Consider the following 25692-nt stretch of genomic DNA (forward strand, 5'->3'; position numbering starts at 1 on the left):
TACACTGTTGCATAAACTTTGGGATACTCACTTTGATTAAAGACTCTCCTGCTCTTTTCCAGGCTGCATAAATTCCTCTCAATAGCCCTGCAAGATGACCAGCTGCTATGGGGAGAGCAGAGATTACTCTAGATCTCTGTTCTAGGAGCAAGAACTGACACTTCCACCTCTGTGAGGCAGAGACACAAAACCATGGTCCCCAACATCCTGCAGGAGATTTCTATAAACGGCTCCTTGTAGGATTTCTGTGTGGCTAGGACCATATTTTCTTTTTGTGTGATGAGAAAGTATTTCCCTGCTTAAAGAAGCAGGTTCAAATTAAAAAAATAGGCAAGAAAAGGTGAGAATAAAACTATTTATGCCTCCACTTGTTTTTCCATCTAAAAACTATACTTCTGAAAATAGCCAATTTCAGGTGAAGAAAATTCTGTTGATTCATTCTTTTTAATAAATCTTCTACCTGTGCCAACAACTTCTAAATAGCAAACAGGATGTGAACTGCATGACATACAGGAGTGGCTTTTGTTTAGCAAATGCTTAATGTCATTGTCATGGCTCCTAAGAAGGCAGCTTGCAGTGGCACTGAAATTTGCAATTAGTGCAGCTTAATTAGCAAAAGCCCATTTCCCATTTACATCTACTATGGAGACATTCAAGTTAAAAAAAGGAAATATTTATTCCTGTACTACTGTACACGAATGAAATGCGTGATGAAAACCCCTTAGCCCTAGAATTTTGAACTATCATTTCCTTTGGTCTGTGATGAACTAATGAAGTCATTTTCCCCATAACTGGGGAGAAATCATGAGGTATTATTTGAGCCAGCTGATTTGCATCATTTGTGGGAATCTTGTCTAAGCAAAGCAGGAAGGAACCACAACATTAACTTCACAAGCCATTGCAGCCCTGTGAAACCATGCCATGTTCTAACCCAGCCAGAACTTAAGCACCAAACAGCTGCTTGTCACTGCCCCCCCAGCAAGATGGGGAGGAAGAGAATCAGTAGGGTAGAAGCAAGAAAACTCCTGAGTGGAGATAAGAACATCTAAATAATTGAAATAAAATAATAATAATAAATTGTAATGAAAAGAAAAAGAACAAAACAAGAGAATTTAACCCAAGGAAGACCAATGATGCAAATGGAAACGCTCTCCCACCACCAACCACCTGATGTCCAGCCAGTCCCTGAGCAGCAGCTCTCAGGTTATGACACTGTGGATGTGGGACATGCCCGGGGCCAGCTGGGTCCCCTCCCAGACTCCTCCCTGTGGGGTCACATGAGGAGCAGAAGAGGCATTGATACTGTGCAAGCCCTGCTCACCAGCACTGAGAACATCCCTGAATTACCAACACTGATTCCAGCAGAGCCCCGTACCAGCTACTGGGATGAAATTTAACTCCAGCCCAGCCCAAGCCATCACAGTATGGCCTCTCAGAATTCAAGAATTAGTTACTGTGTTGACAAAGAGATACTTGGGGATAGAAAAATAAATCTTTCTGTCAGACTGATTCTTCCCACAGATTTTTGAGATGAAATAGCATTTTTTAAGCCCCAACTTTCTTGCCTTCTACAATATGCCATTAACCTCTATGCCAGTCATAACTTATTTTCAATTACTATGCCAACAAAATACATTGAGACAAGTAAATCTTTTTTTGCATCATATGTGAAGGGTAATATTTCACAGAACAAAATAATTTTAATCAATGATCTTATTTCTGGGAGGGGAATAACCAAAATGTTGGGGCTAGTATAAATCTCTTGAGATATTTGAAACAAAGCTGAGAGAGAAGGCCTGACTTCTAATTGGGAACACAGTGGATCCAGAGACATGAAATGGGCACTAAATGCCTGATTACCATTTTAGTGAACATGCATTTATAATTTGTACTGCAACATTAAGCACATCCATCAATCCTTTGCCACTGAGAAAAACAGTGGTGAAAGAGGGATCCTTTTCTGCCCAAACTTCTTTCAGAGCTCTCCATTTTCTTCAGTTATAACAATTTCTGCCTCAGGTGTTTGGGTGGAGAGCTCTAACTGCAGGAGCAGAAAGACAATGGAGAAAAGAAATCTCAGACAACTTTAAACATTTGTAACAAAAACGCTGTGTGGAAGTTTGACATATAAAGTTAGATTTACCATAAAAAACTGAAATTAATAAAAAAGAATTTGAGACATGGAATAGGACTGGTATTTCTTAACTGTGTATTGATCCATTTTTGCCCAACTAGTATTCTAAGAAATTTTAAGTAAGAAAAAAAATAAGTCAAAGAGTTTAAAAGTCAAATATTTCTAAAGCAATCATTCACCAAATGCATCAATCAAAATTACAGGTCAAAATTGAAAGGAAACTCTTCTAACAGGTACTGTCAGTGAAAGAACAGTTTGTTCCATTAAATTACTCAGCTTAAGTCATCACCAAAATTCCCCTAATATGAATGCAAGTTGTCAGCAGAGTAGGAGGTCTTAATTATTGTAAAAATCTAGTAAAGCCACACATCTCTAACTTGGAAGTGAAACAACATCTTAGAAAGAGAGATCAGAAGACTAACAGGAGATTTATAATCCCCAAGAGTTTTGAGGATTTTTTAAGTCACAATAAACACGAAGTTGTCAAGTTTCTACTTAAAGCTTGAAACTTAATTAAAATTTAAAATTTAAAAACAAAAACACTACCATTTTGAAAGCCACTCCTCATCCAAAGAAAACAAATTGATTTAATTTTGGAAATACAAAAGCCATTTAAACTGCTTCCACTGTGAACGGGTATTGCAGATTGCTCTCTTTAAGTGTTCAATAAACTATGAAACTATTAGCAGTCTTGCCACCCAAAAATTCATTCATCAAATTGTCCCCCAATACCTTTCCTATCTTAACCTCACAGAAATAGAGATGCAGCAGCATAATGTGGAGTAAAGAGAGAGGACTACAGGACAGAGACAAAAATCTGAAGCAAAGTCTCAGTAGTTTTCAATTCCCCTAAATCTATTTTTCCCTACCAGTACATTATAGCTTCTGGTTGGGTAATACACCTCTTTCCCATCTACTGTAGATTTTATGATAGAGAAAACATCAATTGCAGCTCAATAACAGAACCAAAAATAGACATTTTTGCCACTGAAAAATTGCACAGTGTGCAGATGCACACAATCATACCTAACCTGTTGCTTCCAGGAAAAAACTGATACAGCCTTATCTCTGGAAGACTCAGTGAGATTATACAGTCGAAAGTCTAAATACAATCTTAAGAGAGTTATCATTAAATAGAATAAATTAGGTACACATTTTAAACCTTTTCATAGTACTGCACATTCATTACTAACACAAATGTTTAGTGCATTACATTAAAAGCATTTTCCATTGTACCTTGAAGAGTTACGAGTCCAAACATGAAATGTTGTATTCCCTTAGTCAGCCTCAACATCCACTGCAGTTACCAGCCTTAAATCACACTGATCCTACCACAGGGCACTAGAGGAACATGCTGACACAGCAGCAAAAGCTACCAAATATTCTCAACTTGTGCAGAGCAGCAGCCAAAGCTATTTCAGTAAAGACCAAATTACAATAAATAGTTTGGGACCATAAAATATATTTATTGTTCTGTCTACCTCTAGAGCAACTTTTGTTGCTGTTGCCATGGGGTTGGAGGGAATGAAGGAAAACTCTGGTTAAATTAAAGGCTTGGAATGTCATATAATGCAGGATGACTTTTCATTAACAGGTCTTTACCTGTTAATCAACAGCTCCATAATTAGTTCACTTTCAGATTGTTCTTGTTTATTGAATGAGGACATATAACAATAAAAGCCTCTCACAGTTCTTTATTACAAAGCATTTGTTCTAAACACTAGAATAAAGAGAGGATATATTTTTTCATTCCCTTTGGAAGAATCAATCTAAATCAGGAACTCTAACAGTAGGTACACAACCTGGGAAAAAACTTCTACATTATTTATTTTAAAAATTTTTTTTTAAAAGAAAATGTTGAACCTCTTTAGTACATCTATTCAAAACAATCATGGTAATTAAAAGGCATTTTTGTATATTATGCATTTATGGTTTCTATGTGCATAAACTTGAAGCTCCTTTAGAATATTTTAAAGTAATACCTTCTTCCTTGGCTTCTAACTTGACAAATGGGATGTCAATAATTACTGCATATATTTTTCATACACAAGCAGTCTTGAGACAAAACAAATCCCTAATTCATGCAGACTCATCACTTTTGCTCTGCTGCAGTGGATACACTTTCACGTGAACCATGTAGCAAAGTTTTCTACTCATTTCTCCTATAGTCTCTGAGAAGCTACTTAGCCAGGACCACAACATCCTCCCCCTGAAAACCATAAAATTTTTTTCCTATTATGTTTACTGAGTAAAGGCAGGTTGAGAGTCAAAAACTATTACTGCTTGTCAAATGCTATGAAGTCAGAAACAAAATGATTTTTATTAAATGATTATTGCAATGCAACAGCAGTCAGGTGATGCAGAGTTTGTGCAGCAAATAGGGGGAAGAATTTTAAAAGAACATTTGAAGAAAAAATGACAGAAAAACATGAAAAAAAATAAAAGGGATCTTCTGAACAGAAAAGCTTGTTACTGTGAAGAATCATCCAAAAGAATGTTATACAGAATATACTTAAGAAATCTACAGCTTTGCCTCCTACACACTCAAGAAAATGCAGAGAGTGAATAGTCATTCATTAATGTCCTTGCAAAATTGGTAAATTTGGAAATTTATTTGATTTGTGACCTCATGACTTCAGCTTATGTACCATAAGACAGGATTATTGAAGTTTTCAAAAAGAAAGAGAGAAGCAGTATGAATATTTTAAGAAGCACAATTTTCCCAAGCAGCAGATGGGTTCAAACTTTTCTAGCCTGCCTTCTTTTAGACACTCCTCTCAATGTCTCAGTTATATACCAAAGTTCCTCAGTAATTAATCTGATTGACCCAACTAACCACTGCTACTGTAGTCACTGATATTTTGGAGGACAAAGGCAAACACCTTCTGACAGAGAATAGATGAAGCCCAAAATAAGCAAGTAGCTTTTAAGCACTTCATTTTTGGAATGACATATTTTTAATCCATTGGAATGCTAAGTAGAAGGTATCCTTTTACACCAGGAGAAAAGGTCCTGTCTCACTCAAATCTGAGGCTGCCCAAAAACCACATTATGGTGGTGTAGCCATCACTGCCAACTCATTTCACTTCTCTTTTCTTTTGACAGTTTATAACACTACCTTTTGTTCATAAAAAAATTTATGCTTTTTCTTTGTTTGGGTTTGTTTTTCTCTTAGTGAAGTTAAAGAACTAAAGAAAAAACTGTTATTCTATTTTTTCATAAGCTATAACCAAACATCTTAATCATGAAGTGAGCCACGCTTGTGAATGTTCCTTGACACAAGAAGAGGACAAACTATGATGGATTTGGAGCAGAGGCACACTGCTGCAGTGTCCCTCCAAACCAGGATTCATTTGCTTTCCACCTCATTGCCAGAACATTATCCCTTGGTGTTCTCGTCTTCTCTCCAGACCACACTGTCCTTTTCAGGCTCTCGTGTTTCATCATTCATCAGACTCAAACCTTACTGAGACTCCCTAATGCCTTTATCAGACAGGCTGTACTTTTCCATGACCTCTCAAATGTTAAAATATTTTTTTTAGTGTCATACAATAGTGAAATAGGGAGCATCTCTGAACATGCCCAAAGAACATGCTGCTATGTAGCTTACCCTAAAGGTGCTAACAAAAAGGTCCACCACACACCGGTATCTACATGATAAAAACAATATCTCTAATACACAAATATATTTTCATGGAACATTTAGCATGCTAGTTTAGCATACATGTTCAGAGTTACCCCAAATTGTATATATAATGCCTACATGTCCAAAAAAGCAGCAGGAAAAAAGATTTGATTGTATTTTTTTAATTAACACATCTTGTAAGGCTGAAGACTTCATATCACCTCAAATACTTCAGGGATAAATACTGAATATTAAAAAAAAGAAAAAAGGCAACTCCAAATTTCAGAATTTTAATCCTACTTAATATCACACCATTACATTAGACTTTAGAGAGTCATCCATCTTATCACAACAAATGCATAATTTTGCATAGAGAGATACCAGATAACTATGGCTATTCTCCAGTGATGTCAAACCTTCCACCACACACACCCCACATTCCCCCCATCAGCAGGGGGGGAGGTGGAATCGTATCATCAAAATTCTGGAATTGAACACCAAAATGCCCCCAAAATCACTCAAAAACCATTTTCTTACAGTGCTTGCCCTGGTTCTACAAAAGCCAAGAAAATGCATTACCACAAGTTACAACACTAAGATAGAACTAAAGCTTCCTTGTGACAACACAGCAGAATTCTTGCCTGAGCTCTGAGCAAAAGCAGGTCCGTCCACATGAAATAGCACTGTGCAGCACTCAGCAGCTCCAAAACTTATTTACTAGCACAGAACACAGGAATATAAAGGATTATCTATGGCTGGTGGGAGATTTATGGCTGCCTCTCACACCTGGTGCTGCGCAGCACACTGCCAGTGAAGTCTCAGCAATGCTTTTCTGCCCTGCAGGAGCTGCACCTTGAGATTCTCCACAAAAAGAACCCCCCACAAAGAAGATTTTACAGACAGCTGGGGCAGTGGATAATCACAGTTGCATTATCACACTAAACATCTTTTCCTGAGAGGAGTAACTTCACCTTTGAGCACTACTCCAATTCTAAAGCCAGTTGTGCTGGGCATTTCTGTCCCACCATCACACAATGTGGTGCTAAAACAGCTGCCTGAGACAAACACAAGACACAAATACACAGTCTGAAAGATAGATGGGGCTTTTCTCAGTGAGGAAAAAACCCTCACCACACTGTTTCAAAGTAAAGGAGATGAAGTCACCACTGCATTGACATTTTGACCTTAAGACTTAAATGTTAATTCTTCACCTCCAGTACCTCAAATAGCTCAGGGGAAGCAAGAGATAACACACAAGAGAACACAGACTAATGGGAAATTGGAAGTCTTCCTCCCAAACCATCTCCATTTCATGTAGCTGTTCCTATTACACAACTGTCACACAATCTGATAAAGAACAAGTGTGGGGAATATAAAAAATTGAGCCAATTTCAATCCTGGTGTTTAGTTCCACAAACTTGTTTCAAAAGGTGCGTGCATTTCCTTAAAAATTATAAAATACTCCTAACAACTGAGACACCATCTTCACATCCACGGATTCTCAGGAATATTCAGGTGTTATTTTGTTAAACTGTTTGATTTCAGTCGAATTAAGTGTGTAAATACTTCTGAAGATGTGGATTTTCAGAATACCATTATACAATGACAGATTTTAAGCTTACTCCTTCTTGAGTACCACACAAGATTGTGACTTCTTCTGACATTTCTTATTCAAAGCATATTTTAAAAAATTAAGTGTCAGACTAAAAAAGTCCCATTATTTTGTTGAACTGGTACAGAAGAACCACTAGAAGTAAATCCTAATATTTAAATAATTGGTCAGGTTTTTGCGACAACAAACATCCATGTGCAAACATCCACACACACTCATTTAGTTCAGAATTCAGGTAAGAAATGACATCAGGTGGCATTTGAACTTCAGTTATTTGTGAAGAATCCCCCCATCCTTGAAAAGCACATAAATTCTCTACAGACAATACAGCAAGTGCATGCAGAGGTACCAGTTAGTGTTACTCCTCAGAAGTCTGAATTTAGTTGTAACAAGCACTGATGCTCACTGAAAGGGCTCAGAAAGCTTAGGCCCAGATTTATAGCATCATTTGACAAAAATTCAATAGCTTTTGGAGAGCAGTGCCTTGCCAACGCAGATGTTGCCGCAGACATCTGTTAGCTCAACAATGCCGAGGTGCATCTCCCTCCGCAATCCCACCCTACCAGGCAATGGTCTGGAAAACCTCAAAGCATGACACATTAAGTTCAAGAAACCATTTCAGGGATCCTGACTTCTCTCCCTTATCATCTGTAGCACATGTTTACCGTTTATGGCTCATCACCAGCACACGCAATCACTTATACTCCAAATGTTCAAGGAGCTCTGTAGCTGAGGAAGAAAATGCATTAATATTCTGAACTACCTGCAGAGATCCGGGCTTGGAAAGGTTCATGATTTTGTACTGCAATGCCTGGGTGCCTCTGCCACACCGTGCTAACCTAAGTCCCTCCTAACAAGTGCAACTTGCATACATAAAGCAATATTGATTCAGCTGTGCAGTGCTGTTTGCCCAGCCTTTCAGAAGCACAGCTTCTCCAAACACTGCTGCAGACATCAGAGCTGTCTTCCGAGGAGAGGGGAGGTGTTTGTCAGCCAGGCTTGGCTTAACGACACACTCTGCACCAACGACTGCATTTAATTAACTTCCCTTGCTTGGCCTCACAGAGTTGTTTTCTACTATCTGATCTTGTCTGCATGAACCCCGTTCTGATTTCATGCAGGAAGGAGGATTGCAGCCACAGCCTCCTTCGTAAATAAAACTGCCCTGACTTATAAAGGATCTGTTGATAGGAGCAAAGATATCATGGTAGCCATGCCCGCATAAAGCACAGCACAAAACTGCTTTCTGAAGCAAAATACTTGGAGATTAAAGCTGAAGAAAAGAATGGCACCCTTCTAAATGAGCAGTTCAAACAGTTTAATAAAGAGAGGACATAAGGGATGGTTATTTTGAAATGAACACTTTTATCTGTACCACATGGTGTCTTTCCCAGTGGCACTGCTAGAATTCAATAGCACAATTTCATGAGAAAGAATAAGAACTTGTCTTTGTTTTCCTGTTCACAGGAGCCAGTTTGTTTAAACCTTCCAACAAGGAAGATAAACAAGCTGATGTTTTACATGAACTGCTTTATCTGTCACTTAAAATGCAAAACAAAACATGACATATTCCTGCTTATCCCACTGTACTAAATTTAGTATATAAATACAAGGACTCTTCAAGGGTAAGCAAAGGATTTCTGTCGCAGAGATCCTTTAAAAATTCCTTCTTGATGCTTTTTTCTTTCCTTTGCATACAAACACATTCTAGGCAGAGCTGTTAAGGAAAAAAATACACTCACAGGCAAACTCTTTTGCTTGAACTTCTAACCCAGGCAGCAAAGTGTATGTGAAGGTGTGAAAGCCATATCCCTTCTTTACCCTCAGCTGTGTCACTACACATACCATCACTGCAAATACTAATCCTCATATTATTTTCCTTCTATATATCTTCTTTAATTAAGATGTTATTTGCTTCCTTTTTTATCTGTAACAGCTTTTCACAATTCACTGGGGGGGGAGGCAAGCATTTCCAAGCTTATAGGATGCCAGGTTACTTTCTATCAGAGACTGCAGCTCACAGGCATATTCACCTTTCCCACCACCCTTTTTAGCTGCAGGCTTTCAAGCTTCAAGCATTTTAGATGGATGAAAATGTCAGTCCCTCCACCTCTAAGAAAGAAGCGATGATGTACAAGATAAATAAATGACATCTAAGTCACTGTAGCTCTCGAAGTTCTGGCTTTGCAAAGAAAGAGTCCAGGAAAACTAACTCAGTCTTTTTGCTTGGCTTATCCTTATGCCATTAAAATTAACATGAAACAATATGTTCTGTTTTAACCACTTGATGAGTCAGTGCAGCTCAGAAAACTGATAAAAGGTTTGTGGAAATAAATTAATATTGCATGAATGCTGCTGGAGCTATTAAACAAGCATAAGCAAGAACCCATCACTGAAGCCAAAAGAGACCTTTATACAATGAGAGAAAGTGGCAGAAAAGTCAACAATCATTATTACAGCAGGTCCTTTGCCCCGCAAAAATGGCATGTGACCCAAACAGATGTAAGCAGCCCTTATCTCTGATATAAACAGCTGTGCTGCTTATCTCAGATCTTACAATTCTATGACATTGCTTTTAACAATACAAAACCCATTCTTTTAACAGCATTTTTTTTTTCTTCAGGGAAAGGAAAATTTATCAAGATCTTTCAGTAAAAATCTCTCTTCAGAAGAAACGAGAAGGGAAGAAGAGTAGGGGATTTTTTAAGCTATGAAATAGCTCAGTTATTCGCGTTTTGTCTATGCTTTCACAAGTGATGTATGAAATACACTTGAAATCTACAGATGATGACAGATATGAGACAGCAAACACTGTGACTTGTGTCTTCAGTAGGCAATCCTAGCTTTATTTCTGCAAATGTGGCCAGTTTCCTCTGCCTCTGCTGGAAGCAAAAATCAGAATTATCAGCCTTCCTGCAGGAGTCAGAAGCAGATCTGCAGATCACATGCTACCAAAAAGCAGCTGCTGTTTCTTACCCACTTTCACACTGTACTTCAGAAATACCCACTTGTGTGACAAGAAAGGAGGCAAAGCTTTTCAAATTAAGCTCTGCTTCTGAGCACAGTGACCTCCACAAACTTCAGTTCCTGAAATCTCAGCCCAGCAAAGCACTCCAATTTTAATATATCAAAATTTCTGAAAAAATTCAGAGCTACAAGTGAATCAGCAGCACTTTGGGCAGGAAAAAATTTGAAGGATTGCTCAGAAGCAACTTCCTTTCTGCTACATATAAAAAAATTCTGGTAGTTTTTTAGTACTTCAATGTACGATCTCCCAAAGATCCTGTTGATTTTCTCAAGAATGGTTTATCTTCACTTGCATCAAGGAAAGCATTTAAAATACATGCTAGATAACAAACATTTGCCCAGGGGGACAAAAAAGAACGAAATATTTTACAGTTACTGACACTGTAGACACTTTGACAGAACCCCTGCAAGTATTTTTTTAAAACAAGATCAGACATTAGAAAATATTATTGATCATCTGTCTTACTCAATACTGACATTTCTTTAAGTTAGTTATGCCAAAACATGAGTAGTTCTACAGAAAAAGTCCATTCAAATTCAAAGATACAAATTCCATAATTTAATTCTGCATGCTAAAGAGTGTCACAGGGACATTTGACAAACTGCACCTTCATTTAAGAAAACAAGAAGAGCAAGAAGTTAGGAAGCTACATTTATAGAAACAGCAAAGTCTTCAAAAGAGAGATCCCTTAAAGTACAGAAATTTCTATCATCTGTTGCATAAATTGCCCACTATGCATTGTCTGCTGGATATAACAGTTGCCTATGATTAAACCTGATTAAATCTGCTTGCACTGGGGAAAACTCCAGCCTAGGCACTGGAAAATATTGATAGTGAGCAAAATTCAACCTGTACAAATCTGACACTGCCCTTCCTGGTGTCAATCATGGGAATTACCAATACAAAAGTCTTACAAATTTACATTTATCTAATGTTAAACAATACTGGAAATTTAATCTTATTTCACCGTAAATGTTCATTAGCTAAACTTTATTAATATCTTAATTTATTAATAGACCCATACTACTGTTTCTGTGTTTGATGGAAAACAAAACTTCTCCTTTATAATATGATGTCACAAATAATAATTTCATATACAAGACTTAATTTAAATATTAACCCCCATATTACAGATATACATATTGCCATATATTTCTATGCCAAAACACACTATTAAAACTACTCCCTTCCTCCTTTAATCACATATACACATTTTATAACTGTTATTGTTTCCAACACCTCTCTCAAAACATCCTCTGTTCTTCACTGGGAATTAAGTCATTTCATATAGCACATTTCCAATCTTCAACTATTATTAGAAAACATCTTTTGTACTATTCCATTAGCCTCATTCATATGTTGTGTTGGCTGTTTGGACTTACTGAAAATAAATTATCCTGGACCGCAGAAGAAAGCTGTTTCTGCATAATTCAAGAAAAATCATAGAAAAAGGAAGCAGTATAATCAACAACTGCAGTGTTCATTTGAGACTTTCTTTCTTATTGTATAAAATAATCTTTTGAAGAAGAGGACACTGATAATTACTCAACATCATCCTCTTAAAAGAGGAATATACTGAAGGCAACAAAATAGTTATTTTCACCCATATTAAGACAAACTAAATGCTGGCATATTTCAGTGCACTTCATTAAATTTAATTCTATTTCACATAAAAGTAAACGGTTTTGCTCAGGGTTGAGAGAATTTTTTTTTAATCTATTAAATTTTTCCTAACTGCTGACCAGAATAGTCATACCTGGTACTTTTCTTTTCCCCTCCTTTTCGCTCACATACATTTTTGGTTTACTGAATCAAACATACAGCAATTACAGAGGAGAGCACAGATCAAGCAGCAAAGAAAACCTGGAAGACTTACCATTTACACAGACTTCAAAAGACTTGCAAAGGTCATCCTCAAACAGGCAGCCTAAAAACACAAAAAAAAAGGTAAAAATTAATACAGGTTTCAAACTGTGGACAATTAGTACATATTGAAGACTTGTTAAATCCTCTGAAAAGTCAGACATTTGGTTGGCCTTGGGAGTTCATACTGGGCAGCAGAGGAAGTCCAGAACAGGTCTGATTAGACAGCACATCTTACAAACTGGCCATATCCAGAATAACCATTGATGTTTCTCCTCCCCTCATTCCTCTACTGAAGGCTTCCATGCATGTCTCTCTCATTAAGTAATTTATGTTCTCTTAATTTTGAGCACGCTATCACACCATAGTGCAGTAATGCTGCAATACATTGCAAGAATATACACCAAGAAACCAAGAGCATCCTGACAGTATTGCCACAGCAATGAGACAAGACTATAAATCAGCCTATAAATTGCTCAGATTAAGCTTGGGTTTAGTAACTGCAACCACTGACCATGCCTAAGACTTCAGGAGTCCTAAATCCTTGGAGAAAGGCTTCCAAATTAAGCCATCCCTACCAACACCCTAATACCTCACAGACAGCTGACAAATCAATATAGGTCCATGAAAAATATCCTTGGATTTTTTTTGATTTAAAATGGGAAATTTGATCCTGAAGTTGCTGCTTGATGAGCCCCTACAGCACAAGCTCCACCAGAATCACCCAGGCTGGTAATCCCAGCTCTTTCACTTGTACACATCTTCATGGATAAAGTATTCTGTTCCCTTGTCACCAAACTGTTCTGCTCCCTTGGTGTCACCCAACCAGCTATTGAGACAATAGTGAGTCCTGCTTTTATCCTCAACCAAAATTAGTCCCTGCTGATAATTGTGAAAGCAGCAGGAAAGTGGGCAAGATGTGTCTCTGCTCTGGTCACTCCACACTGGGGCACAGGGACAGGTTCAAAGGCTCATGTGAAATACCCTGCTACTGCTAAGGGTGCTCACTTTGTTTACCCAACCAATAGTTTCTTTATTTTCTGACAAAGCTAAAGGGCTAGGACTGGAGCAAATCTGAGGAATGAAGCTCTATGTTGGACACAAACACTGTGAACACATTTTCACAATTAACACTTTTCATTTTCCTGGAAAATATCCTATTTATAACTGGCCACACAGAGTAATGATATTAAAAAATATTGAACTTTTCCACACCTTGCATCAAGAAACCAGCCAGGAGCTACACCAGATCCAAACAAATGAGCAAATCCTCTCTCCCCAGCCATGCCTATCTCCATGAAAGCACAAAGTACAGCACCTCTAATCACCAGGGAGTCCAGTGGATTATGTAAGATGTCCTTAGAAAAAGAACTGAAAGGCTCAGAACTCTCTGACCATGAATTACCTGGCTCCTCATCCTGCTAAAAGAAAAGTTTTGGTGAGATAGAGTGACTTAGGAATTTCTAAAAAGCCTTTCAGCAGACAACTGTATTAGCACATCATTAAGCCTGAACTAATATGCTGTGTGTCTCAGCAGGATTTAGCAGCACATGCTAGGTCTGAGCTAGACAAGCACAGCTATGTGAATTCAAGACATGTTGGAGAACCAAGAGAGACCTTCAGATCCATCCCACAGCTGCCTGCAAAGACCACATACACATAACCTTACACAGATCTACAATACGCACACAAATAAAAGACTTCTCTCATCTTTTACCCATGCCCCAGTAAACTGTGGATATACATTTGGTACCTTTTGAAAGGGAAGTTTCAGAGCAGGAAAGCTTCTTCACAACAGAGTATGGCAGAGTGGCATGTGCCCACACAGTACACAAAGTGTGGTTTGTAACATATTCTCGAGATGTGGATGATTTTGCTCCAGACAAGTCTGCTCTAAGAACCATTTGACCTGAAACAGAAACTCACTGAAGACACCTGACTGCAGCCCTGCTACTGACCCAGCCAAGCAGGAGGATGCCTGAGCTGTACATTGACTCATAAAGGGCATCAGACAAGAACAATGAGAACACATCCACACAGAGCTCACAGCACAAGAGTCTAATTAAAAGAATAACAATACTCACTTTAGAAAGGCATTCTTGCAGAAAAAAAAAAAAAAAAAAGACTTCAAGCACCAATATAAACAAGACTTGGAAATGTATACTTCAGTGTTCCTGTTTCCAGAAATCTGAACTTAACTCTTCTAAAAAAAAAAGGTTTTATGGCTAGGAAAAATCAGTATTCCTTTTTTTCCTCACAGATTAAAAAAAGAATTAAAACCAGAAACCTGAAATATCTGTGTCCAGCAAAATGCTGCTGAATTTTTCCTGTGATGGAAGGAAGACAGGCAGTTTTGTAGTTATTTCTCATCCTGCAGTGCTGTAGAGCCAAAAGGTGTCAGATGAGAAGTTGCAGCCAGGAATATTTCTAGTGGAGTGGCACGTTAGAACAGTGACAGGTTCACCTGACTCTACTGATTTGAAGCACCTGGGAGCTGGGATTACAACCACCTGCTGTCTTTAGCCACCTGTCAGAGACAGGCCATCCTATAATAATACTGATATTCTCAGAAGCTGAAAAATACAGATACAAAATGAACAAAACAAGCCTGATTAGGTACAAAGAAATCAACAGTCACACTACTTCTATACAGAATTCTGATTTTGCTTTATTGACTAATAAATTTTCCATGAAAAGCACAAAACAAAACTGGCATTATCATGTTTTAGCTTCTCTTTTTATAACTGTTGTTTATGTGATGTTCACTGCAGCAAGGAATGTGATGCAATCAGACTTGTAAACCCATGTCTTGAAGAGCAAATTAAAAAAGTCAATGCATAGCAAACTATATCCGTGTAGGATTACTCTAAAATAGACAAGGAACTCCAAAATGCCTTGAAAAATATTTTGTTTCAAGTTATTTATTGCTAGAGCTGATGGTTATGCATATTTCACCCAACCAGTCAATATGCTAATTTAGCTACTAATTTATCTCCTGCTATTTGCTGGAACACTAAGTATCATATTTCATTTTAAATACCATCTACCCACCATTAGTAATGGTGGTAATAAGTCAACTCTGAAGAGTGAAGTGGTATCATCTCCAAAATATATTTAATTCAGGCCTTATGGGAGCAAAATCACATTGCATTTTCTATCAAAAAAAAAAAAAAAATCTCCCAACACAAAAAACCTCCCAGTACAGATAAACAGTTGATGCATTACTTTCAAACACCAAACCTAAAGCCCCAATCTCACTTCACATAGCAGCTCTGAAATGACAAAGTCTCCACATAATTATCCAGCATACCTTGCCTTGCTAAATGCAGAATTTAAAGAGTTTTCTTACCTAACTTGCATTGAAATTCAACCCTTTATTAACACTTGCATGGTCTCCACATCTCAGTAGTGACAAATCAGGTTTATATACTGTATATAATGTACACTACAGTACATTTTCATAGTGCGTTATTAAATAGCCACAAAAAGAGATTCCATAGGGCCTTGAAAATTTTTCTGCCTCCCTTTCCTCCCCCCTCTATATCTCCAGTGCTGTTTCTCAGAAAGGCAGGAAAACATAATCACAAAATACTGCTGCAAGTACAGGACCTAAAAGTTTATGTTTCGCTTTTTCAACTTATTCTTCTCATGAGACACCAATAAAACTAATAAAACTATCTCCTTCTCTTCATCATACAGCAGTTCTGCTTTCCTAAAGAAAAAAACAGAAAAGTTTAAATTGCACTGGAACATATTGTTTGTTTTGACTTATACAAGGAGCCTCTGAAGGTTAGGACAGTCAAGGCAGCAGATGAAGTCACTTGAACTTCTTCTAGGAGAAACTGTAAAAATTCTCTTACAAGGAAAATATTTTTTTAAAAACTGACATTGACTGATGATTCAAATAGATCATATTATGTTTATTTCTCTGTCCTTTCCCCCTGTTAACCAATTCATGATAATCCTAAACTAAACCTCTCTCCCAAGAATGCCATCAATCCTGTAAGCATTTTTCTAAATTAAAATTTAAAAGTAGGTCATAGACCCTGTTTATCAAAAATTGTCTTATAATGATCAAAACAAAAAGCCAAATAACAGACAAAACCAGCTACATTTCTTCTGAAACTGGGAAAATACATACCTTTTAAGTCTTTTGTATTATTGAAGGATCTCTACCTTTTCCTTTCACTCTCTTACTGCAACTTTCATGGAAGAACTTAATGTCTCTTTACATCTACAGACCTTAACAACCCCTGGCCCATCACAACATTTCAGCCAGTGTAAGTTCCCTTAATCAAAATATGCCAAGTCTTCAACATTTTAATAGTCCAGAATAAAAGTGCAACCCACATTTGGCTGTTTATTTCACATTTGGCTGCAAGATGTGGTCAGGAGACCTTGCAGGGTGAGCTCATCACTGCTGGTGAGGGTAAGAAACAAGAAACATCTGGGCAGGACAATGCCTCCTTGGGTCTTTAGCCCCAGCAGTGGAAGAGTCTAAATTGTGAGTCACATGCTTATTTTCCTATAGTAGGATTAATAAATATGGTCCAATAATTTCATTTTAGAAGTGCTCAACTCACACGACTGTGATAGCTTTAACTGAAAAAACCAAGATGATGCCCAGCAATAATGAATGATAAGAATGAAACACGGTTTCTTGCAGAAAACTGATAGAAGTCATCTGTTTGAGAGAGAAATATTCTGCTCACTAATAGAGGTGAGAGATAAATTTGCCCAGTCTGCTAAAGCTGTGATCTATTCAACACATTCTCATCTGTGTGCCATACATGTGTGTTTAACAAGTCTAGAATTACCAAAAATTGCAAGAATGTCTGGGGAAAATGTACTTTAAACTGATCACAGGCTTTAAGCAAATTTCATCCCAGTTTCCTAAACCCTAGGGTTACATAGGTATGGGCACATGCAATGTAAGTCTATACTCATTACTCAAAACTTACCAATTGCCTGTGAAAAATCAACTGATTAACTGCCTTCCTTACTTTAGTTTCATTTTGGCATTCACTACGATAAAACCCCAGGATATTCCTTGGCCCTACCTTTTAAATTTTCATTCTTATCCCCTTTCTCCCTTGCTTGTTTTTCTGTTCCAAACTCCTCCATTCTCTTCCTGAGAAGTGTTTCTTTTTTAAATCCTCCTCTCCAAGAAAACATCGTCCCACCACCAGGATGCAGCTGCCCCTCCCTGGCCCCTCCCAAACACGTGCATGCCATTCCCAGGCACTGCCTCCATTATACTGTGCCCTCTCCTTTCACTCCTGCAGGTGAGCAGCTCTGTCTCCTGATCAGTGTTGATTGCTGGCAATTTCTGGCAGTCCAGTCCATCCATGCCCACAGGGGCCCTCTGTTAGTTCTAAAGTCAGGGTGCCCTGATGAAGGAAGGAAAATGATACATCCGACTCCATGTTCTCAAAGGGCTAATTTATTACTTTATTATACTATATTATATTAAAGAATACTATACTATACTAAAGAATACAGAAAGGATACTTACTAAATGCTAAAAAGATAATAATGAAAACTTGTGACTCTTTCCAGAGTCTCGACACAGCTTGGCCCCAGTTGGTCAAAGAGTCCAAACAACTCACACCAGAGTCCAATGAAACAATCACCTGTGGGTAAACCATCTCCAAACACATTCCGGACAAGCACAACACAGGAGAAGCAAATGAGATAAGAATTGTTTTCCTTTTCTCTGAGGCCTCTCAGCTTCCCAGGAGAAAAATCCTGGGTGAAGGAATTTTTTCAGAGAATGCGAATGCCACAGTCATCCACGTCCCTTCCAGCACATTCAGCCATTCCCCATCTATCTTCCTTCCAGTGTGTGACTGGGAGAGAGCTAAGGGACAGGAGGTAAAAGAAGGGCAGAATTTGCTCTGTCTTGCTACCTCAATTCAGAGCTCTTCAGAGCAGGTGTAGGTTCAGTTACATTCTGGTGTCTCCTCAAGTTCTCAGAATATCCAGAATGTTCTACACTGAAAAAGATATTTTATCAAGCCCTCGGAGCCTGTGGTGGTTCATCAACAACTGCCTGGATAATAGTTAAGTGATGAAACAACAGTAAATCAATGTGGTCAAGAATAATATTAAAGTGGCACATAATACTAAAGGGGTTCTTTTTCCCAAGAGGGAAAGTGAGAAAAATATTGTCAGCATAAAATATACTGATCTTTGATCTTCTTTCTTCACTCCACCTTTTATGAGTTTAATATGTGCCTGATGTTTTTGTAATACTGCAAACTCTTGAGAGAACCGTTTTTCCTTTTCTTTTTTAATTATGTGCATGTACAAAGCTTCATACAAAGGAGCACTCATCCCTGGTGAAGACACCAGGCTTTACTCTAATCCAAATTAACAGACATAAAGATGACAAAAGAAATCCCTGCAGTGGTTAACTGCAGGACTGTGCAATCTTTTACATGAAAAGTTTCCAAAGTAAAGTAAGGAAAGATTTCCCATAAGTGTTACCATATGGTGCTAACACTTCCTCATCTCAGATTTACCCCTTCTTTCAATCATTTTTCATACACACTGATTTTTATATTGAAATATGACTCTAGCCAGAATAATTCATCACGGAATAGAGTTTTCATTCATTTAGGAAAAATTTCAGTACTAAACCTACAGCCAAGACTTGCCCCTGAAGCCTCAATGACATTACATAGCAGCACTCAGTTACCTCCTTTATATCACTTGCCCTTCACCATGTATGGATTGGTGCATCAAATAGGCAACATAGTAAAAGACATGCTGTGTTTATTATTATTATTATTACTTCTCACTGTGTAAATCAGTACTTTGTCCTTTCCGCATTTAGAGGAAAAAAATAGATCTTTTCCTTTGCACAGAAGTAGCCTGAGCATGTTCACCACTAAAGAAAGGAATTGTTTTGTAGAGAGACTACTATTAGCTTAGCTGATTACTAATGCCATGATTGCAATGATGTAGGGCTTTTCTTCTGGGGAGCACTGAGAAAAGGTCACTACCAGGAATAATTGAAGATGTGAGCAGTAATACCAGGTCACGAAGAGAAGAGACATTGAAAAGTCCATCACTAAGAAAGCTTTAGAACAGCATTTGCATTTGCCCAGCACTCAGAAAGTGGCTCATTCACCATCTGATGAGCCATTTTGTCATTTTTTCACAGTAAACATTAAAAGAACTTGCATTACCTCCTCTGAAAAATTCCAATTCTCCCACTGCTACATTGTCTGTTTCTTTAGCAAGACCACCATTCACTCAAAGGAAAATGGGGAGCACAGATATAATCTGCCAAAAAAGTAGCTCCACTAATACTTAAGTATACTGAACACTAACATGCTCTCTATTTATATTGTTAAAAAAGGAGATGAATCCATTATTGTAGAATAAATAGATGATCATTTAAAAACATTGCAAATATTACCGCTTGCAATCATGACTGAAATCTTTTACCTTTAATTGTTGCAGAAGGGGTCAAATGTGATTTACCTGAGCAACCCAGCCCCAAACAAAAGATTTTTGCCACTTTGGTGTCCCATATTGGGAAAAAAATAGCATCTTTACAACATCAAATGTAGGATCTTTTCCTTCAAAATTAAAAATTGTTAATTGGAGTACTCACAAACTGTAGACATAATATCATAAAGGTCAGAGCAGGCCTTCAGTAAATGCAATTAAACACCTTCTGCTCACCTGTTGTTAAAACTGAATTCATTTCTGGGCAGGAACTTAAATCATCTAATGCCCACTGAAATCCCAACAGCAGCTAAGCAAAACTTTCTTTTGTGCCTGGCAGAGATTCTGAAGGCTGAACACCATTGAGTCTAAATTCCACTTCACTGTTTAAATACATCAAGCAGCCTGATTTTTTTTACCTGCAATTGCCTGTACAATATCCTTGGCCCACAAAATCTGCTGGCAGCAAAACCTTCTGGTATTCATAGCCAAAAGATATAACACTGAAGCTTACATCCAGCAGAGTGTGACATTACCAGCACTGCCTTCTTCAGTATCATTGCACACAAGCCAGCAAGCATTGCACTGCAGAGGACTCTGTGATATTTATTCTGTGAAAGAACTGCTGCCATCATTATATCTGTCAACCTCATTTTGCCCATCACTAACTGCCAGTCTATTCCAGCATACTTGTTTTACAAAATTGCAGTACAGGAGTGAATTCTAAATCCTAATTATAACACAATTCTAGATGTCTTCCACAGTGAGGGTTAAGACAAGCTGGGTCAAAGAAGTAATGAACCATTAGCTAGAGGAAACAGGACCTCTGTCTGGAGGTTATGTGCTTTGAAAGATAACTCTCTCAGGAAAAATATCCAAAACACTTACATGGTTAAGGAACTTATGTCCTATTCTCTGAAAGTACTCAGTCTTCAAGAGCCGATTCAGTGACAGAAGGGGTTTTTTAAAATGGTTCTTTAAAGTCGTGTCTTCTGTTTTGGGAAAGCTCCCATTATTTCCATAATCAAAGGAAGGAAAGGAGACATGTTTATCATTTCCCTCTAACTAGTGCCAAAATTTTCTTTTCATTACTTGGCAGACATTCTTAATTAGTATCATCTTGGTGCTTAAAAAAACATAACCAGAATTTACAGCAATTCTCATCCACTTATATTGCCTCTAAAACCAAGCAATTACCCAACATTTAGGGGAAATATTCCTCTCCCAACAATATCTTAAGCAGACTTCAAAGGCAGAAACCATTTTTTGCAGAGGACCTCTCTGCTGTTATTGGCTTTTATGTTCTGTTTTACTTAGAAAACGGCACAGCATCTTTCAATCAAAGATGCCTGTACTAAGAGCTGCAGTAAGAGCAAGTGTGTGTCACATAGGATCCCCTCTATTTTCCTTCCTCAGACTTTTTAAAAAATCCCTCTCCTTTTTGCTTCATCTCTACTTCACAGTTAATTTGAGCTGGGTTACAATATTTGGTTAAAATTGCAATGCAGACATGATGAAAGCAGCTTGGAAGGAAAAAAGAAACATGTAACTCCAAGAAGTCTGAAGTGCAAGGGGCTAGTTCAGAATCATTTAATGCAGCGAAGTAATTCTAATCTGCACCCATGGATGTGAGAGCTATCCTTAGAGAAGAGCTCCAAAAAAGGAAGGCAGGACTCAAACACTGGTCTAAATCTGTCTATTTCTCTGTATCCATCTGGAGGTCTGACAGATGTAGAAAACAGCAAAAATCGCTGTTTGGAAAAACAGCTTCATGCCTTTATCATGTGTTTCTGAATCCCAATATAATGTTAATTTAGAGTGTTGAAGTCACCTGTGTTCATCTAATGGAAGAGACACTATTATATACACTTGATAATTTCTTTAATAAAGAGTTTAAACAGTCCAGAGTCATCCACATTAATTATTCATGCACTGGAGAAACATAATGGAAGTCAATGAAGAAAGTCATAGTCTCTTGGAGTTCTTGAGCAAAAAATAATAATATTAGGTATAATTCAATGGACTGTGACATCAAGATTTATCTATACAATTTGTCCTGGGAATTTGAACTGTGAATGAAGCTGCAGCCTCCTCTAGGATGGAGCAGAGTTATGAGAAACAGGTCACACAGGGATATTGGTAGCACATCAAAGTTAACACTTCTTACTAAGATGCCCAAAACTCCCTTTCCACCAGGGAAAAAAAAAATCCCAAAGAATTGTAAAAGTGTTTCTCTACTAGATATTTTTTAAAAGCTACCAAGAACTCAGCTGTCCCTATCAATACAAATTATCTCTTGACAAACAATCCATGTGCAGCACCTTGTGGCTTTGTTCAAGTCGTGTTGGGCTGTTGTGTTTGCAACATGGGCATCACACTGACAAGGGACAGAATTAGGACAATGCTTTACTATGCTGATAAAGAATTAAATCTATTCTGTATTGATTCAAAACCCATTGCAGACAGATGTTTAAATTTATCACAGAGTAAAATGATCTGCTTCCACTTACTTTTGTAAAATTACACCTATTTAAAAGAACTGAGAGTGAATGGTCTTGATTTTGACCAGTAATTGAGCTCTAATTACTCCTGACTCACCCTGATGTTTCTGAGGCTGGCAGTAGAGCCAGCTGTCCTAGAATACATCCTGCTGTTGTGTCTGTGAAGCAGCTCTGCCTACTCTGTGAGACCAGTGAGATGTTTTTTTTCCCTAGGCTAGTTGTTGAGAGGCAGCCACAATAATGACACACATCAGAGATGTAGTTAAGAAAAAGCCTAATGATTAAAGCAATTTGGGGAGGAAGCCAAGAAAATTAGAGATGATTCTGAAATATGACAAATAGTGTTCATGCTGAGTAGCACCAGAATTCATCTTGTTTCCTTCCTAAAAAGTACACAAAAGACTGTTTTTCTCTGTCTGGAAAAAAAGAAAAAAATATCATTAGAAGACTAAACCTCTCAGATTCTAGAAGTCCATCTGTTGCACTCCTTTAACCACCAAGGAGAAACTGCACTTAAGCAAATCCATTTATGAAGAAAAAACATCTGAAGGCTGGATGCTGTCAGGAGTTTATATAGGTGCTTTTCCCCATTAAGAGTAGGCAAAAGCCTTTGCTACACTGTAGCCATAGAGACACCAGCTCTCATTACCTTAGCCTCCAATGCCCGTTGATTTTGATGGAATTGAAGTATCTGAGTAGGGAATTAGGGCCCAAATGCCTATTTTTTCTCTAAGTTTTTTTTTTTTTGTCTTTGCTCTTTTTTATTTTGTAAACTTTATTTCCATATTACAGACTTCTCTGTGCTCATTCTCTATCCTCTCCTGGATATTCTTTGCTTCTGAGAGTTACCAGGTAGGAGGCACATAATGGAAAAGAGAAAGGAAGGGGGATTTTCACATCTCTGTTCACCAATCAGGAACTTCCTCCCAGCTTCCTCCACTGCTCCACCAAGCTGCTCTGAACTCCAGAGCTGGTTCTGTCTCCTGAATCCAGCCTCTCCCTAGTAACAATAATTAGCCGAGAGCATACACAATGAAAAAAAGAATGAGACTGATTAATTCATAAAGGAATTAACAAAATTTACTTCAGAGGGTTTTGTTGGGTTTTTTGGGGGTTTTTTTTTAATTTGTTTTTTGGGGGTTTTTTTCCCCTGTATGGAAATATAGAGAATCAAGGAAACTTAGAAAAATGGAAACAGTAAAAGGTACAAACTCAGAAGAAAATACTGGAGGGAGAACAGAAGTAATAGTGAACACTTCACTGTGCAACAACTGAAGAAGAAAAATCTACAAGAAAAGAGGAAATGGGAGAAAATAAGAGGGTCTGAGAAAGGAAGTGCAGGAGAATAATCTCCACAGAAATGTCTGTAATGCACGATGTGTTAAAAGTGATAAAAAGTCCAAGGTGCAGAGATAAGCCAGTGGCAGAGATAAGAACAGCCCTGCATTTCCCTGCTAGCATCTTACACTGACTTTACAGGACTCTGTCTTGGGATTTCTGAGAATTTAGAAGAAAGGGACTCTCTCATTTCTTGGAGGCATTCTGAGAACCAAAGATGTTTTACAATAATCCCATTGATAGTTTTGCAAGTTGATTCCAAAGATTCATTAATTAAAGACTTGATTTTATTTTTTCCTCCAAAAAATTCTTGATGTTAATATTTCATGAAGTTCCACACATGAGTCTTCAGTCTGCAGTTGACCAGCATTTGCATAATTCTCTGAGACATGACATTCAGCAAGGTTTAGAATCAGTCTGGCACCTCATATGGGAGCCCTCTTAAAAATTCTTAAATTATTCTAATGAACCAGTATTATTCAAAAAAATATTTTTCTTCCTTCAGGATTTGAATTTCAGCCAAAACATTATAACAATGTTTAAAACTATACTTGGAGACTTTCTATTTGATGAATATATTACAAATCTAATTTTGTGTTGTTTCTGAATCCAATACTCTACAGAAAGCAAGGAACAATGTGTATACAATCCTTTTTACATCAATGAAGTGTTTACAAAATATCCTAATTATAAGACCTTAAAAAAAACCAGACACCAAAAAAAGCAACAAATAAATCACCCTAAAAATCCAAAGCTTTGTTACCTTTATTCTCTATTCTACAACCTATATATCATGCACCAGAAGTAAAGGCACAAGAATATTAAAATTATGCCCAGATGAGTAAATGAATTTTTTTTTAATGTGCAACCTCATTTGATGTATTCTTTCAAACCAACATGGGACTGTGACAAGAATTCCTGAAAGACCTGAAATTGTTTTGTTAATGGTATGTCAAAAAAAGCAAAATGTGATGTGCTATTACACACTACTTTGTACAAGGAAGCAGTACTCATCTACTTCTCTTCATTGAGCTTTGTTAAAAATAAAACTTAACTATCAGATTCACATCAAGCACTGGCCTGTTTTGAGAAGGTGGCTTCAGTTTTCTGCAAGCAGTTGGAGAGTATCAGGTCAAGGACCAGAACAAGAATCTCCGTATCTACAGTTCTCTTCCTTTGGTACAACTTCCTGGAACATTTTTACAGAGGGTACATGGGGAGGAAATCGTGCTCATGCAATATGAGCTGCATTGTTATTCTGCTGCTCAAAAATGTGCATTGGCAGACACTTGGCTAAAATTTGGTTCAGGAGAGACTGGGTTTTCACAGCTAAGACTTTCTGGCTATCAATTTAACTTGCCTTTGGCTATTCATGTGATGGCAGAACAACAAAATCAAAAAACCTTTTGTGCCATTTCTTGAGTATGCCACAATTTTTAGCAATTTTTAGCAATTTTACATAATTAAAAATATTAAGTTAACACGTAGGCTCAATGTAAAAACAGCCCTCAAGTGGCCCAAGTCTGCTGGAGTCTTACATCAGAGTAACCCAGCTATTCAACTTCCCAATTTAAACAAGATATGAGGACAGGGAGCAACTGTGAGGAAGGGGGAGAAAGCTGCTCATGGCTGACAGTATGTGGACATACCTGTATCCTCCCCACCTCTCAGAAAAACCTCACTTTCCTAACACTCAGCAGCTCTGCCCATTGACATCTGTTGATGTAATAACACACAATTCATGTCATTCTGGGTTAAAGGTAGAACAGATAAAAAATATAATCACTGCTCAGTTTAGTGCTGCTTTTAGTTGTAATACTTTAATTCTATAATGGATATGAAAGTGTTCACAAGCTTCCAAATCACAGCTGGGTACTGGAGACTTTTATAATTCCAGATCTTCCAAGCCTTTACCTACACTTTTGGTAAAACCTTCTCTAAGGATGCAATTCCCTTGTTGCCGCTTTTTGACAACACTATGACTTTATTCTAACCCATTCTCTATCTCCACCACACCTGCCTAAACCCAGACCCTACAGTTGCCAAAAAAGTCCTTAAGGGCAGGACAGTGACCTTAGGCCATGGATTATCCCACCAGCCCCTACTTTCCCAGAGGTGTGAACACCTTTATTG

At 37.7% G+C, this 25692-nt stretch overlaps 1 protein-coding gene across 1 annotated transcript in view; it reads right to left on the reverse strand.

Annotated features, from left to right (window-relative positions):
- The window catches only part of PTPRN2 (protein tyrosine phosphatase receptor type N2), a 634616-nt gene that overhangs the window by 555465 nt on the left and 53459 nt on the right, over positions 1-25692 (reverse strand). Inside the window, exon 2 of the mRNA XM_059839742.1 lies at positions 12276-12326. Within this exon, the coding sequence (XP_059695725.1) occupies positions 12276-12326 (51 nt within the window). The remainder of the gene's footprint in view (positions 1-12275; positions 12327-25692) is intronic.

The sequence above is a fragment of the Haemorhous mexicanus genome, chromosome 1, assembly GCF_027477595.1.
Source record: "Haemorhous mexicanus isolate bHaeMex1 chromosome 1, bHaeMex1.pri, whole genome shotgun sequence".
NCBI classification, from domain to species: domain Eukaryota; kingdom Metazoa; phylum Chordata; class Aves; order Passeriformes; family Fringillidae; genus Haemorhous; species Haemorhous mexicanus.